At 51.3% G+C, this 15290-nt stretch overlaps 1 protein-coding gene across 2 annotated transcripts in view; it reads right to left on the bottom strand.

The window, feature by feature from the left end:
* Window positions 1–14709, bottom strand: part of ABCC1 (ATP binding cassette subfamily C member 1) — a 99925-nt gene extending 85216 nt beyond the window's left edge. For both annotated transcript variants that reach the window (XM_049638313.1, XM_049638314.1), the window contains exons 1-4: window positions 13571–14709; window positions 11402–11527; window positions 7770–7907; window positions 6709–6834 (exon numbers count right to left, since the gene is read on the bottom strand). In XM_049638313.1, the coding sequence (XP_049494270.1) occupies window positions 6709–6834; window positions 7770–7907; window positions 11402–11527; window positions 13571–13810 (630 nt within the window). In that variant the 5' untranslated portion in view covers window positions 13811–14709. The remainder of the gene's footprint in view (window positions 1–6708; window positions 6835–7769; window positions 7908–11401; window positions 11528–13570) is intronic.
* Between the last annotated feature and the right edge of the window lie 581 nt (window positions 14710–15290).

Below are 15290 nucleotides of genomic sequence, written 5' to 3'. Positions count from 1 at the left end.
CCAAACAGGGATTTTCAGGTTATTTTTTGTTTAAGTTTATTTAATGTTTATTTATTTCTCAGAGAGAGAGAGACAGAGACAGAGCATGAGTGGGGAGGGGAAGAGAGAGAGAGAGAGAGGGAGACACAAAATCCGAAAACTCAGAGCTGGACGCGGGGCTCAAATCCACAACCCGTGAGATCATGACCTGAGTCGAAGCTGGACACTTAACCAACTGAGCCACCCAGGCACCCCGGGATTTTCAGATTATTAGGAGTCATGTCAGGCTGACAGAAGGTCCCCACTGCCAGTGCAGAAAAGGAAACAGGTAAGTTGGAATCTGGTTTCTGGAAGCCCCTATCTGACATAGAAGGCTTTATTTGATAAAAACAACTTGAGCTCTTTTTTACATTTATTTATTTTTTACGTTTATTTATTTATTATTTACGTTTTTTTACGTTTATTTATTTATTATTTGAGAGAGACAGAGACGGCACGAGCGGGGGAGAGTGGAGAGAGAGAATCCCGAGCAGCCTCTATGCCATCAGTACAGAGCCCGACGCGGGTCTCAAACTCACAAATCCCTGAAATCATGACCTGAGCCAAAACCAAGAGTCAGATGCTTAACTGATGGAGCCATCCAGGCGTCCCAAGAACCGATAATGTAAAAAAAAGAAAAAGAAATGGGTTGGGCGCTGGATGAGAACCCAGACCGCATTCCATTCAGTGGAAACCAAGCAGAACATTCTGATGTAACTCATGAATGGCAACGCTGTCAGTGAGGGGGTTTCCCAGCCTTGGAGGCTGAAGCAGAGCTAACTCCTGTCCCTGCGTGTAGGAAGCTTATTCACTGGTCCCCCATTCACCTAGAAAGGAGAGTAATTCAGACAAGCCCTGGATGAAGGCAGAGGGAGAGAGAGTCTGATTTATGCAACGTACAGAGAGAGCCACATTCTTTGGCATCTGTATCTGGCACCCGGCGATTTGGCCAAAACCCACGTGGCTTAAATCAATTTGGTACAACAGCCCCAAGCACTGGTTCTTTAAGAGCTGGTCATTCATTGTCTCCCACCAGGCAGTTTGGGGAATGGGTCTTTCAGCACTCTGGCCTTTTTGTCAGAAATGCTCGGGATCCCCGCTCAGCGTTTCTGGTTTTGACTCTTTTAGTCTCCTGCCGGTTACTCGAACTCTGCACCACCCAGATGCCCAGCAGTAAGGGGAGGATGACACAGCCATACGGCTTACAGCAGGGGTTCTCCGACGGGGTCCCCCACTGCCAGCATCCACGGCGCCTGGGAAGCTGTTAGAATTGCAAAGGCATGGCTCCCGCCAAGAGCTACTGATTCAAAGTCTGGGGGTGCTCCCAGGGCCTTCCAAGAGATACACACTCGGGTGTGCCACCCTGAGGAAGAGCTTCTGATCCAGCCTGGTGAACTCAGGCAAGACACTTCACCACTCTGGCCCTCAGTAACCTCATGTATAAGATGAGACTCACAGCCCTGCCTCATCAGGAGGCTTCGAGGACTAAGAAACTTAAAAAGACAACACACAGGGTCACTGACTGGCTCCGCCCTCCTCCTGACCCGCCTGAGCTGCTGAGCTGGCTATTTAAGTGCCACCAGCCCCTCCGTGTCCCAGGCACCCTCCTACTTTCAGCCAGAGGGGTCCCCGAAAACACCTGCAACCTGAGCGTGTCACCCCCCCCCCCCCCACGCTGAGAATCTTCCAACATGGCCAAATCCCAAGTCTTCACGGTGACATGCAACTCTACCCTTGATTTTGCAAGCTCAGCTCTAGGTCCCTCCGAACCAACCAAGCAGAACACTGCAGTTCCCCAAACACCTACAAGGTCCTTTATACAGCTGGACCTTTTTACGTGCTGGTTCCTCGACCGGGAGCCCCGTCCTGTCCGGCCTTACAAGCCCGGCCGACGCCTCTCGTTTCTCAGACTCAGGCCTCCCCTCCCCTGGACGCTGGCCCTGGAGCCTCAGGCTGAGTTAGGAACCTCTCCTCGAGCCCCTCAGCCCCCAGCACTTTCCTGCCTCGGAGCCCCACTGTCCACAGCTCTTGGTTTATTTGCCCGGTGCCCCCTCCTCAACGGTCAAGTTTGTTCATTTCAGTACCCAGAGCCCCTCCACCCTGCACCCCTGCACAATACCAAACCACTAGTGACCAACAGCATAAAGGAGAGAAGCCTTAAGAACAGACTTTATGAGGGGTGCCTGGGTGGCTCAGTCGGTTAAGCGTCTGACTTCGGCTCAGGTCATGATCTCGCCGTTCTCGAGTTCCAGCCCTGTGTCTGGCTCTGTGCTGACAGCTCAGAGGCTGGAGCCTCCTTCGGATTCTGTGACTCCCTCTCTCTCCACCCCTTCCCTGCTCATGCTCTTTCTCTCTCAAAAATAAAGACACATTAAAAAATATTTTTTTTAAACAGACTTTACGATGCATTCACAAAGCAGTCCATGTTCAGTGGCTGCCTCTATTGTATGAGGGGTCAAGACTGACCATGAAGGGCAGGAGGGAACTTTCTGGGGTCCTGGTAGTGTTCTGTAGCTTGATAAGGGCTTGGGCTATTACTCATTTGTCACAACTCCTCAACCGGTAACTTTTACATTCAGGAATTTCACTATGCAAATTCTGCTTTAAGAAAAACATAAAACAGAAGCATATACAGATACTGCACTCTGGCTAGTGGTTTGCATGGTGCAAATGTCTGGGTAACGCATACTAAGTATTTCAAAGTACGTTTCAGATACCAAAAAAATGAGCCAGTTGGCTGGCTGGTTGGCCAGATACGTGATAAAGCAAGTTGAGCACAATGTTAACTGTAGAATCTAACTGGAGAGTGGATGGGTACTCACTTTCCGCGTTCACAGCAAAGTGCTGGGGGAAATATTTCCCATATTTATGGACAGGACTAAAACTACCTCTTATGCCAAATGAGCTGGGCAGTTTTACATGTGTTTTAAATGTCCTAAACCAATGCTTTTCAACCGTGCACCACCCGTAGATCCTGCTAAAATGAGGCTATGACCCAGCAGGGCTCAGCGGGCCCAGGACTCTGGATTTCTAACAGCACCCAGGGAATGCCAGTGCCGTCGTTCCAAAGACCCCACTTTGAGGAGTGGGGGTCCGCTATATGACCACATTTGCCGTTGATGCCTCCAAGGGCAAAAGGAAACACCTCCCTCCTCTCACGGGCCCCATTCTAAGCAGTAGCCTTGGGGCCAACAAGGATCACAGAAAGGGCCAGACAGGAACCCCAAGAGAGCCCCGGAAGGCTAGATGAGCCGCTCCCAGATTCCAGGCAGCCCAGGGCCTGGAGGTACAGAGGGGAGCAGCCCCACGGAAAAACCAGGGCCAGCACAGCCGTCTGAGTCATGCAAAGGGCACAGGGCCAGCTGGAGAGGAGGTCGACTTTGGTGACTCAGCAGGAGCGAGCCTGGAGAAGCCCAGTGCTGCCAGCTCCCACCCAGGCCCCACCTGCCCCTGGCCGCCCCAGGGCAAGGCTGACTGCTCCCTGTGTGCACAGACAACATGTGACTGCGGCTCCGAAGTCAGGACAGCAGCTGGGGCTGGGCTCTCCCCATCTTCTGGGCTCCGCTGTGATGGGAGCCCTGAGGATAATGGAGAGACAGGCAGAGAAAGCACCTAATGGTGTCCTCCTCTCCCTGATCACCGGCCTCAGATCCCAGCACCAAATGGGGCTCAACCCACTTTCAAGAAGGGAACAGTGAGGTCCTGAAAGGAGGAGGGACTTGCCTGGGGTCACAAATCTAAGTCCCATAAGCTGATTCCCAGCCTTCCCAGCCTGCACCTCAACTGCAGGTACACGGCTGTTTGCCCACCCGTTCAATGGCTGTCCCCCGCGAGGCCACAAGCTTCCTGCGGGTACACAGCAGACTGCACTGTCCAAAGAGGGCCAGACATTATCTGCCATCTCATGAGTTCATCTTAGAACGAGACCTGACCGCTCCCCCATCTAGAAGTGGGGTCTGTGTCCCCAGCCCTCGAACCCAGGCTGACTTCTGTGGATGCCTCCATCAACAGACTGTGGCAGGAGTGACACTGTGTGATATCTGGGACTGGGTCGTAAGAGGTGACACAGCTTCTGCCTGGCACTCTCTCTAGGAACACTCATTCTCAGACACAGGCCACCACACTGTGAGATCACCCAAGCCACCCTGACATGGACCGTCAACCCTAGCTGAGGCTCCGGCCAGGGGCTGGTGCTAACCACCAGCCCAGTGAGTGAGAAGCCGCCTTCCCACTGCTACCACCAGGGATACCCCGAGGGAGAACCGCAGCTGAGCCCGGGCAACAGCCAGGACTATGAAACGTAACAATAAACTACTAGTTTTTTTATTTTGAGAGTGGGAGTGCACAGAAAGAGAGAGGGAGACGGAGAGAATCCCAAGCAGGCTTCGTGCTGTCACCATCAGATTTAGGGTGTGAGTTAGGGTCTAACGGTCCAACCATCTCTGTAAGCTTAGACTCCTAAAATTGAATGGTTGGGGACAAGACACAGAGTGTCCCAGTCCTGGGCACCCCAGCCTCCAGCTGCCCCAGTGTGGCAGAGCAGGCCCAAGGCCCAGGCCACTGGGAACACAGAAAGCACAATGGAGGAAAAAGCCAGCTCTACGAACCACCCTAATGTATGGGCACCCGGGGAAAGAAGAAAAAGGAATTTTTATCCAGATCCCCAGAGGGAACCAGACATCAGAAATTCCCTCTCCCGAGGTGCCTGGCTGGCTCAGTCGGTTAAGCGTCCGACTTCAGCTCAGGTCATGATCTTGCGGTCTGTGAGTTCGAGCCCCACGTCGGGCTCTGTGTTGATGGCTCGGAGCCTGGAACCTGCTTCCGATTCTGCGTCTCCTTCTCTCCCTGCCCCTCCCCCACTCGTGCTCTGTCTCTCAAAAATGAATGTAAAAAAACATAATAAATTGAAAATAAATAAATAAATGTTTCCTGATGGGGACATGCTGCTGACCAACACCCACCGCCATGCGCACAAACCCTGCTCAGCAGGAGACACGGCAGCCACAGACATGTGAGCCCCTCTCCTTTGTGGCAGGCGTGAGCCAGGATCCAGTGGGTGCCCCAGGCGTCGTCGCTGCCCTTGTGAACTTTGCACACGTACAAACACACACACGCGCCCAAGAACACGCTAATGCGCATATGCACACGCACACGTGAACGAAAACAGATGCATGTGCACACGTACAACAACATGCACATATGCAAACACGCACACCTATGTTTTTTAGATGTAAAAACTCGGCTCCTCAGAGCCGATTCCCCACAGCTGCCTTCGCCCTCCACGAAGGCAGCCTCAGCCTTTTGATGAGGCTCAGGCCAAACCCCAGAGAATCGCAGCAGCTGAGAACTGCCCTTGCTGCCATTTTGCCAGTTAACAGCTGACTAGCCACGAACAAAGCGTCAAATAAATGCTCCAAAGGTTCCCCTCCCACTCAGAGTAAAGTCCAATGGCTCACACAACTGCAGGCGACGGTCCCCACCTCTGAGACGCCATGTCTTAGCCCTCTGTGGCCTCATGCTGCTCCAGGCACACTGGCCTTTCCTGCTGCTCCCTTGACGGTCCATGGCAGCTCCTGCCCCAGGGCCTTTGCACTTGCCAACCCCGCCTGGACCACTCTTCATCTGGTATTTGCTCAGCTCGCTCCCGCACCGCAGTGAGGTTTCATGAGGGAGGCCTTCCCTGATGGCTCCTATCAACTCGAAACTGCACACGACCCTCAACCATCACATGCATTTCTTCTCCATGCTTTCCTCTCCTCCTCAAGATTCACTGCCACCTGACTGATATACACTTGGGTCCAGGGTTACAGACTGTCCCTCCGGCCCACACGACAACAGAAGCCTGAGGTGGGCAAGATCTCTGTGTTAGGCACTGCCACAGCCCTGTGCCCAGACCGGGGCCTGGCACTTGGCACCAGATGGAACGAGGGAGGGAGAAGGAGGGAGAGGGGCAAAGAGGAAGGAAAAGGGGGAAGCCGGGAGGAAGAACGGAGGCAACAGTGGTCAACGGCTATGTTCCCTTTTATTCTGTCAACAGGAAGACTGGTCATTTCTACCGCACCCACTCACACCCACTGGTCCAGAGAAGATTCCTGCTTCCCTCAAAATAACAGAAGAGACTCAGGGTCTCAAACTCAAATCCCTCAAGGGCCAGGGACATACCACGAAAGAAGGAAGCAGACTGTGTAATACAAGAGGGAGTGCTGGGCACCGTGTAGACTAGGGCCGCACTCCTCCGCGGAGCTCAAGTACTGCTGTGGGGGGCAATGGCCCGAATAGTGACACAACTTTTCGTTATTCTAGAAAACCTGCATTGTTATAAGGGGAAATATCTTCATGTTTAAATGTTTTGCTGACATTTTCTAAAATCGCTATGGCAACCAAATGATCAAACCGGCAGGCCTGTAAGACACAGACGTTTACAAGTATGAAGCAGATTCCTTCCTTAAGTCCCCTAGGCACACAGAGGCCTCAGTTTTTCCATCTGTAGAGTGGGAAGGAGGATGTTACCTCTCTCTCTGGGCCTTGGTGGGGTAGGGGGGAAGATGGAACGAGATCCCACGTGGATGATACTGTCACAGAACAAGTGTCTAATCGATGTTAACTAACATCGTATAATATTTTTCACACACACACACACACACACACACACACACACACACACACACCCGTGTCTCCGATCACACTTACGGGGTCGTGGATGGTTTCAGAGAACAGGGGCGATCGGTCCGAGAAGGAGGACAACACGAGCTGAATCAGCACGAGGGAAAAGTAAATGTAGAAAGTGACATCGCGAAACACATCAATTTCAGCACCCTAGAAGTGTGGCAAGGAAGGAGGAAGAGAAGGTCACTTTCTGGAAGCAGCCTGCAGAGGCCGGGGAGCAGGTGCAGACCCAGTAATAAGCTTTCCTGCCCTAACAGAAGAGAGGCAGTCCCATCACGGCGTGCTCCCGGATGCCTGGTGAGGGCATCCAATGTGGCAAAAGGAGGCTCGGGCTTGAGAGTTAACCGGCCCACGTTCAAGGCCTGGCCCCGCTCGTACTGGCCACGGGGTTTTGTCAATTCACTCAGCCTCTGTGCACTTGAGTTTCTCCATGTATAAACAGATCAGTGGTTCTCAATCACAGAGGATTTTGCCTCCCAAAGAACATCTAGTAGCATCTGGAGACATTTCTGTTCACCCTGACTTGGGGTCTGCTACTGGAATCCATGGGCGGAGGCCAGGGATGCCCCACAAACATCCTACAAAGGTCAGGACAGTCTCTTACAACAAAGACATCTCCGGTCCAAAATGTCCATTAGTGCTGAGGCTCAGAAACCCTGTCAGAGTAACTGTCAGCAGTCGGTAAGATTCTTCATGGAAAAAAACCTTAGTCAAGTATCGGGCCCCCTAGGGGGGCAGCCGCTCTGTGAACACCACTCCCCGCTCAGCTCTGGTGCACACTAAAGATTATCTACAGTTGACTTGCCTTGCTGTTCACTGCTGACTGGGGCTCAGAGGGTGGTGTGCACCTGTCTGGGGCTCCCACCCCTAGAGAACCCACATGGGCCCCTGAAGCTACACAAGTAAATGGGGCTCTGAAGAAAGAAGGTTCTAGATGGAAGGCTGAATGAGTTAGCGAAATCCCTGGGGGAAGAAGCTGGGCCCGTATACTACTTATTGTCTGGATCCCAGGGCAATGCACGATTTCCGCATAAGCTGGAAGGAATAAGCACCTTTCCCAAGGGCCGCTCGAGGCCACCACTTACCTCTTTTAAGGCAGTCATGATTTTGGATCTCAAGATGGCAAGGGCGCACAGTAGGGCTACAAGCCAGAAAGTGAGCATGATCCCCGAGGACTGGACTCCCTTCCTTCTCTCGAGCTGAATTAAAAAGGTAGCAAGCAGCTGGAAGAGAGAAGCATACAACAGGAGTTGTCACAAGACCGGGCCCCACGGCCGCCCACAACCCCGGCAGCTGTCAGGACTGGAGCAGGGCTGTCCTCAGCTCAGTGGTGCAAAAAAGAGCCTGGGGGGGACCTGGCTCCAAAACCAGCTCCGCTCTCACCTTGCTGGGTGACCCTGAGCAACTCACTGAACTTCTCTGAGCTTCCACTGCCTCATCTGCAAAACGGAAATGCCAATAGCATCTAACTTGAAGGTTGTGGGGATTTAAGAAGATCATGAATAGATGTGGGGCAGGATGAAAAGTTGCGGGGGGGAAGCTCAGTTTAGAACAGATGTAGGCAGGGTACCTGGGTGGCTCAGTCGATTAAGCCTCCGACTTCGGCTCAGGTCATGATCTCACCGTTGGTGGGTTCCAGCCCCACGTCGGGCTCTGTGCTGACAGTTCAGAGCCTGGAGCCTGCTTCGAATTCTGTGTCTCCCTCTCTCTCTCTCTCTCTCTCTCTCTCTCTCTCTCTCTGCTCCTCCCCCGCTCATGCTCTGTCTCTGTCTCTCAAAAATAAGTAAACATTAAAAAAATGTTTTTTGGAACAGACATAGGCCCACTTTTTCTTGAATGAATGGGCATGGCTGAGTGGCAATAAAACTTTATTGACAAAAACAGGCAGTGGGCCAAGCCTTTAATTACAGGTAGAAAGACCTATGTTCAAATCCCATCCCTGACTGGGACGAATTCTTCTCCTCTGGGCAACAGTGGTAACTGTTCTCCTTCAAAAGGAAATGAAGCTTACTTTTAATCTACCTACAATTATGCATGTCACCTACAGGGGACTTTATGAGAATGATGGCTGGTGGGGGACAATGGGATTTTATGTCATTCCTGACACCTGAGGCTATTACTTCCATTTCACCCCGATTTTACAATCAGGGAGAGAAAACAAATGATAAAACTACTTTTTCTCTACAGAAGGAACTGCCACGGTCATTCTCCAGACAGGCAGAGCTGGCCTCCCAAGGTGTGTCCCCAAAGCCAGTCATGAGGAGCTGAAGGGTCACCCACGGCCCCTGCCCTTACTCCCCAGAAACACAACCGCCTGTCTGTCCTCATCTATGCACCTAGGGGGTGGGGGGGGGGAATCTCTCTCACTCCCTACAATCTATCAGAAACTTGCAGATCTGCCATCAAGGCAGATCCTCACTTTAGCCACTGCTCACCCTGGCCTCAGCTCCCTCCCAACACTCTGGGTCACCCCACGGGCCCCCCACTGGACTCCCAGCTTCCAGTTCTGCCCCAACAATCCAATCCGCTCTCCAATCAGAGGCCACAGTCGGCTTTTCAATACACAGAGCCAGGCGTGACACACCCTCGCTCAAAACCTCTCCCTTCAGGACTTGGGGTTTCAACCTGGGGTCCAAGGACGGGCTGTGGCTGGGACCCAGGGATCCATGAACTTGGACAGGAAAACAACTATAGCTTCACTTTCCCTCATCAGCATCCCCAGCTGTGAGTGATGGCAATTAACCACATAGTATTAGTAGTACCTGGGACACCGTCACCGTTAGAAATCCCACCTGAAGGGGCACCCGGGTGGCTCAGTCGGTTGAGCGGTCCGACTTCAGCTCAGGTCATGATCTCACAGTTCATGAGTTCGAGCCCCGCGTCAGGCTCTGTGCAGACAGCTCAGAGCCTGGAGCCTGCTTCCGATTCTGTGTCTCCCTCTCTCTCTCTGCCCCTCCCCAGCTCGTGCTCTCGCCAAAAGAAACATTAAAAAAGAAAATTTGAAAAGAAATCCTATCTGAAAATATACAACTGAAGACGTTACATGTCCAACTATCACGTATAGTCATCACTGCTCGGGAATTACAGAGGCATCCTACCCGCTGGGAGATCTTGATTTGAAATGCATATATCTATTTTGCTTCTTAATCTTTCGTTGCATGCATTTATTTATTTATATATTTATGAATGACAGAACGTGCGCGGGGGAGGGGCAGAGGGAGAGGGAGAGAATCTTAAGCAGCCTCCATGCCCAGAGCAGAGCCAGTCTTGGGGCTCTGTCTCATGACCGTGACATCAAGACTGGGATGCTTAACTGACTGAGCCACACACGCACCCCTTTTGCTAACTGGTTTTGCTCAACAATGGATAAACACTGTATGGCAAAACCATGCCATCAAATACACTGAGCAGCTTGGGAAAAAAAAAAACCAAAACAAAAAAAAAAACCTCTCTGGATTCACACAACAGGTCAGAGAAGTCAGCCTCAAACTGCCCCAGCCAGCAGAGTGCCATTCACATGACGTTCTGGAAAAGGCAAAGTAACACGGACAGAAAACACACCAGTAGTTGCCAGGGGACGGGGGTGTGGAGGTTGGGGCTGCCCACAGAGGGGGGGCAGCACGACGGAACTTTTGGGGGTGATGGACTGCTGCAGATTCCGGTTGTGGAGCTGGCAGTGTGAGTGGGTTTATCAAAACTTAGGAACTTATTTAAGAAGAAAAAGTGAGTCCTACCATATGTAAGTTAAACCTCAAGTGGAAACATAAATGTAATCACAAATTCTTCACATATATCCATGTGTGTGCCTGAAGGGTGTCCTCTGTGATCCTATGCGTTTGTGTTAAGGACATTATCCTGAGACCTGACTGGCCAAGGAGAAAGGGGCCCATGGCGCAAGGAAGTTTTTTACAACCCAAGTTTGGGAATGAAGAAGAAAACCAAACCCACTTAACCTGAAGCTCAAGGTCCTATGAGGTCAGCCCTCTGCCCTTGCTGCCGTCCCAGCTGCCCTCCCCCACTCTTACTCCCTCTCCCTCAGCCACACAGGCCAACTCTCCATTTTTTCCTCTGACCCCAGGACTGTTGCACGTGTTATTCTCTCCAAATGGAGAGTCCTCTGCCTGCAGACTATGCAACTTTGTAACATCCTGCTCATCCTTCAGCTTCAGCTCCATCACCCCTTCCTGCCTAGCCCCCAGACCCCATACATTTGCCAAACTTTACCCTTGCAGTGCTTCGCACAAGAGCAAACATTTTGTGCCTTTTTGGGGACTCATTCATCGAGTGTCTGTTCGCACAACCAGACATATACTCCATGAGGACAGGAACTGAGTCGGTCTTGTCTCCAACTCCTGGCCCGAGAAAACTAGGAGGCTGCTGGTGTCACCTGTGACTTTTTCAAGAGGAGCCAGATTTTTGGATTTTTACTGGGAGATGTGAGATCTTCTCATTTCTTTTTTCAGTTTATGCATTCACTTTGAGAAACAGAGAGAGGATGAGCAGAGGCGGGACAGAGAGAGAGGGAGAGACACAATCCCAAGCAGGCTCTGCACGGTCAGTGGGGAGCCAGAGGCAAGGCTCGAACTCACGAACCCATGAAATCACGACCTGAGCCGGACGCTTAACCGACGGAGCCACCCAGGTGCCCCGAATTTCTAAACGCTGGCCGCTAGTTTTGGTCTCCGCGGGGCCTGGTAGACAGCTGGCTCCTACTTACCATAGTGATGCCCAAGAGGGTTGGGCTGACCAGAAACACTGGGGCCAGGAATTTGCCCCAACTTCTTTCCCAGAAAGAGTAGAAGAGGTCTGCCCAGCAGACGATCCACAGCAAAAATCCCAAGGCCTGGAAAAGAAGTACACACGTCTTACAAGGGACAGCACTGGAACTTTCCCGAGCACCCCCCGCCCCACAACTCCCCACCAAAAGCTCAGCCTTGGAGGGACCAGCCAAGCCCCTCAACCATCAGCTCTCCTTAGACATAGCACACCACACACCCTCTGGAACACGCGCAAGTCCTGGGGAGGGGGAGCCACCCTCTGCGGCATCACACACCAGTTTGTAACCAGAGTACAACGTCCTCTCATACCCAAGGCATGACTCTCGTTGTCTGTGCACTGCTCTTCCCTTCCCCTGACAACTCAAGATCTCAGTCTACGGCTGACCTCCATCTGCTACCCTGGATGCTTGCATAAGACCCCTCCTATAATAAGCGTTCACTAAACAACATTCATCCAACCCAAGTTCACTGGGGGCCTACTAAGGGCCACATACTTTTCAAAGTGCCAAGGATACAACAGGGAACAAAACACACAAAAATCCGTGCCTTTGTGGAGCTGAGACCCTCGTGGGAAGAAATGGGCAAGAAACAAACTGGAAAAATATAGAATACCAGAGAGAGTAAGCGACATGAAAAGGTAGCACATGACACAGGGTGGTCAGGGAAGGCCTTTCCAATCCGGTGACATACAGGTAATGAGCCACACGTGGCTATCTGAAGGAAAGAACAATTTAGGCAGAGAGAACAGCAAGTGCAAAAGCCCTGAGGCACGAACATACGTGACTGGCTTATGGTTGCTATGTAATGAGCAATGAGTGTGGTAGATGGCTGAAGAGGAACCTGGGGCCAGATCAAGCTGGGCCACTGTGAACATTTTATTCCCTGTGGTAAGAAGCTACTGGAGGGCTTCTAGGCAAGGCTTTTTTTTTGTTTTTTGGTAAAATCCGTTTTACTTTTTTTTTTTTAATTTTTAAAGACGGTTTCTCAGTTCTGTTTTTGTTTTTAAGTTTATTGATTTATTTTGAGAGAGAGAGAGAGAGAGAGAGCACGAGCAGGGGAGGGGCAGAGAGAGAGGGAGAGAGAATCCCAAGCAGGCTCCGCACTGTCAGCACAGAGCCCTATGTGGGGCTCAAACTCACAAACTGTGAGATCATGACCTGAGCCGAAATCAAGTCAGATGCCTAACCAACTGAGTCCCCTAGGCACCCCTCTGTTTAACATTTTAAAGGGAGACGTTGCTCTCCCCAAAAAGTACAAAGTGTTCAAGAGAAAGACATTGGATCTAGTTGAGGACAGGGAAATCGACAGCGTTTCACGTGGGATGAATGAGATGGGTTTCGATGAGGGTCCTATGGGCAAAGGGACAGCCTCAATGAAACCACTCAAGTTTCCCTCTTTTTATGGAAATCAGTCTTGGGAAATATGAAAACCAAAAGAGACCCCCCGTGACTAAAAGCAGTACAGGATCTGGACAGGATCCCGAGCTGGGGTTGGAGGGGGGTGGGGGCGCTGGAAAGGACAGTATTGGGACAAGTGACAAAATCGGACGCAGGCAGTAGATTCTTTTTAAAAGTATTACGCCCATGGCCTCTACTAACTGTACTGCCATTACGTGAGAGAATATCCCTGTTTTGAGAAAAGACACACTGAAGAATCAAGGGTCCACGTAGCAGGGATGGTTCCGGTTCTCAGATGCTTCAGGAAAAAACAAACGCGTCCAGGGAGAGTGCCAGAGCAAAGCACAAAACAAAGGTGGAAACGTGTTAGAAATTGTGACCGTGACTAGCGGGTGTACAGGGCTAGTGGGAGCTCCTGGGATCTTCCTTGCCGAGCTTCCGCAATTTGAAATTCTGTCAAGGTAACGACACTTTTGGGGTAATAAAAAAAGACAGCCTCGGGTCATACGGCCAGCGAGCCGAGGAGCCAGCGTCTGCACCCACGTCTGAACCCAGAGCCTCAGCCTTGATCCACCACATCACTCGTCCGCCTTCTAGAAAAAGGAACCCAGGGCCACTGAAGTACAAGAAGCAGGTCAGTCTTCACCAGCCGCCACCCCCACCCGAGCACACCCCACCTCCCCCACCAGGAGGAAATCCCAAGCGACTTACAGTTTTGGTTTTGTTGAGATGTGTCATCTGAATGTACCCCCGGTCATGGTGGCAGAGATAGAGGAAGTAGAAAGGGAAGCAGACCCAGAGATAAGAACAAGGCACCCACACGAGGACGGTGTTCTGAAAGCACTTGGTGAAGTCGGGGTTGCTGGTGTTCCATGTCACACTCCACTCCTGCGGACAGGAACACAGGGTCACGGTCAAGAGGCTGCACCAAAGAGCCACAGACGTCTGCATGGAGTGCAAAGCTAGATACGACGGGTTGAGGAAAACAGACAAGGCCCTCCGTCCACCTGAGGCCCTCTGAGGCAGCACACGTAAACTGGAGACGCCAGGAGCCAGCGAGACTATGAAACAAAAAATAAGAAACAGAGGGGCGCTTGGACGGCTCAGTCGGCTGGGCCCCCAATCCTTCACTTCGGCTCAGGTCATGACCTCCCGCTTTGTGGGTTTCGGCCCTGCGTTGGGCTTGGCGCGGGCAGCTCGTAACCTGCTTGGGATTCTCTCTCTGCCCCTCCCGCCCTCAAAAGAAATAAACAAACTTAAACGTTAGAGAAAGAAGGAATCGAGGTAGGCCCTGTCTCACATAAGAGTTAGGTCCTAGGACCTGTCGCAAGCTCCACAATTGTACAAGAGATGGGCACTGCCATTTGGAGGAACCCAGAAGGGTATTCTCCTGTCAGCTAAGGAATCCTTTGGTCGTCATGAATCATTCTACTTTGCAATCTTGTCAGCTGAGGGCTTTAGAAAGTCTGCTTCAGCCCCACCACCGCCAGCATCACGACCATTAGCATCACCTGCATCGGCATCATGGCTAACCCCCAAACGGCAGTCCTCTGTGCTAAGGGGACCCTATTCTAAGTTCTTTATATGGATTGCCTCCCTTCATTCTGTGAGTACTTCATCATTCCCCTTTCACGAGGGAAAGCTAAGGCACACAGAGGTTTGGTGATTCGTTCCTGCATCACCCCGCTGGTAAGATCTGAAGCCCAATTCGAACCCAGACAACTTGATTCGGAAGTCCCTGCACCGAACCACTAAGTTATCAAGCGTCAGAAATAAACTTGGTTCAATTGCTTTTATTTTTTTTAAAAAACCCACATGTATTTCATTAGAAACATGCCAAATAGGAGCGCCCGGGGGGGCTCAGCGAGTTGAATGTCTGACTGGATTTTGGCTAAGGTCATGATCCCAGGGTCGTGGGATCGAGCCCAAGGTCATGGGATGGAGCCCTCTGTTGAGCTGTAAGCAGAGGGTGGAGGCTGCTTAAGATACTCTCTCTCTCTCTCTGCCCCTCTCCCTCACTTGCACCCTCTGTCTAAAATAAAAAGCTTTTAACTTAAAAAAGAAACATGTCAAACAGATAAGTAGCCAGACACGTAATAAACAGAATGGGTTTATCTGCCCAGGAAAAAAACTTTCAACCAACAGTTAGGACTTCTATAATGAAGAACTGAATTCGAGTCCTGATTTGACCACTGACCAGTTACACGACTTTGGGAAAAGTTATTCCCCAACCGTGGGTCTTAATTTCCTATTTCTACCATGACTAGGTCAGGTAAGATTAGAGGTCTAAAACAGGTGGCCCTCAGGCCAATTTGGCCCAGAGACGGTTTGTTGTTACTCCTGTTTTCGCACGCTTTTAAAAATCATCTTCGCTTAGCTGCCAACATCCAAAATCGGGAAACTTCGTGAAAAAACTTAGATCTGGCAGGAA

The sequence above is a fragment of the Panthera uncia genome, chromosome E3, assembly GCF_023721935.1.
Source record: "Panthera uncia isolate 11264 chromosome E3, Puncia_PCG_1.0, whole genome shotgun sequence".
In the NCBI taxonomy this organism is placed as follows: domain Eukaryota; kingdom Metazoa; phylum Chordata; class Mammalia; order Carnivora; family Felidae; genus Panthera; species Panthera uncia.
This window is presented reverse-complemented; position numbering and strand designations above follow the sequence as displayed.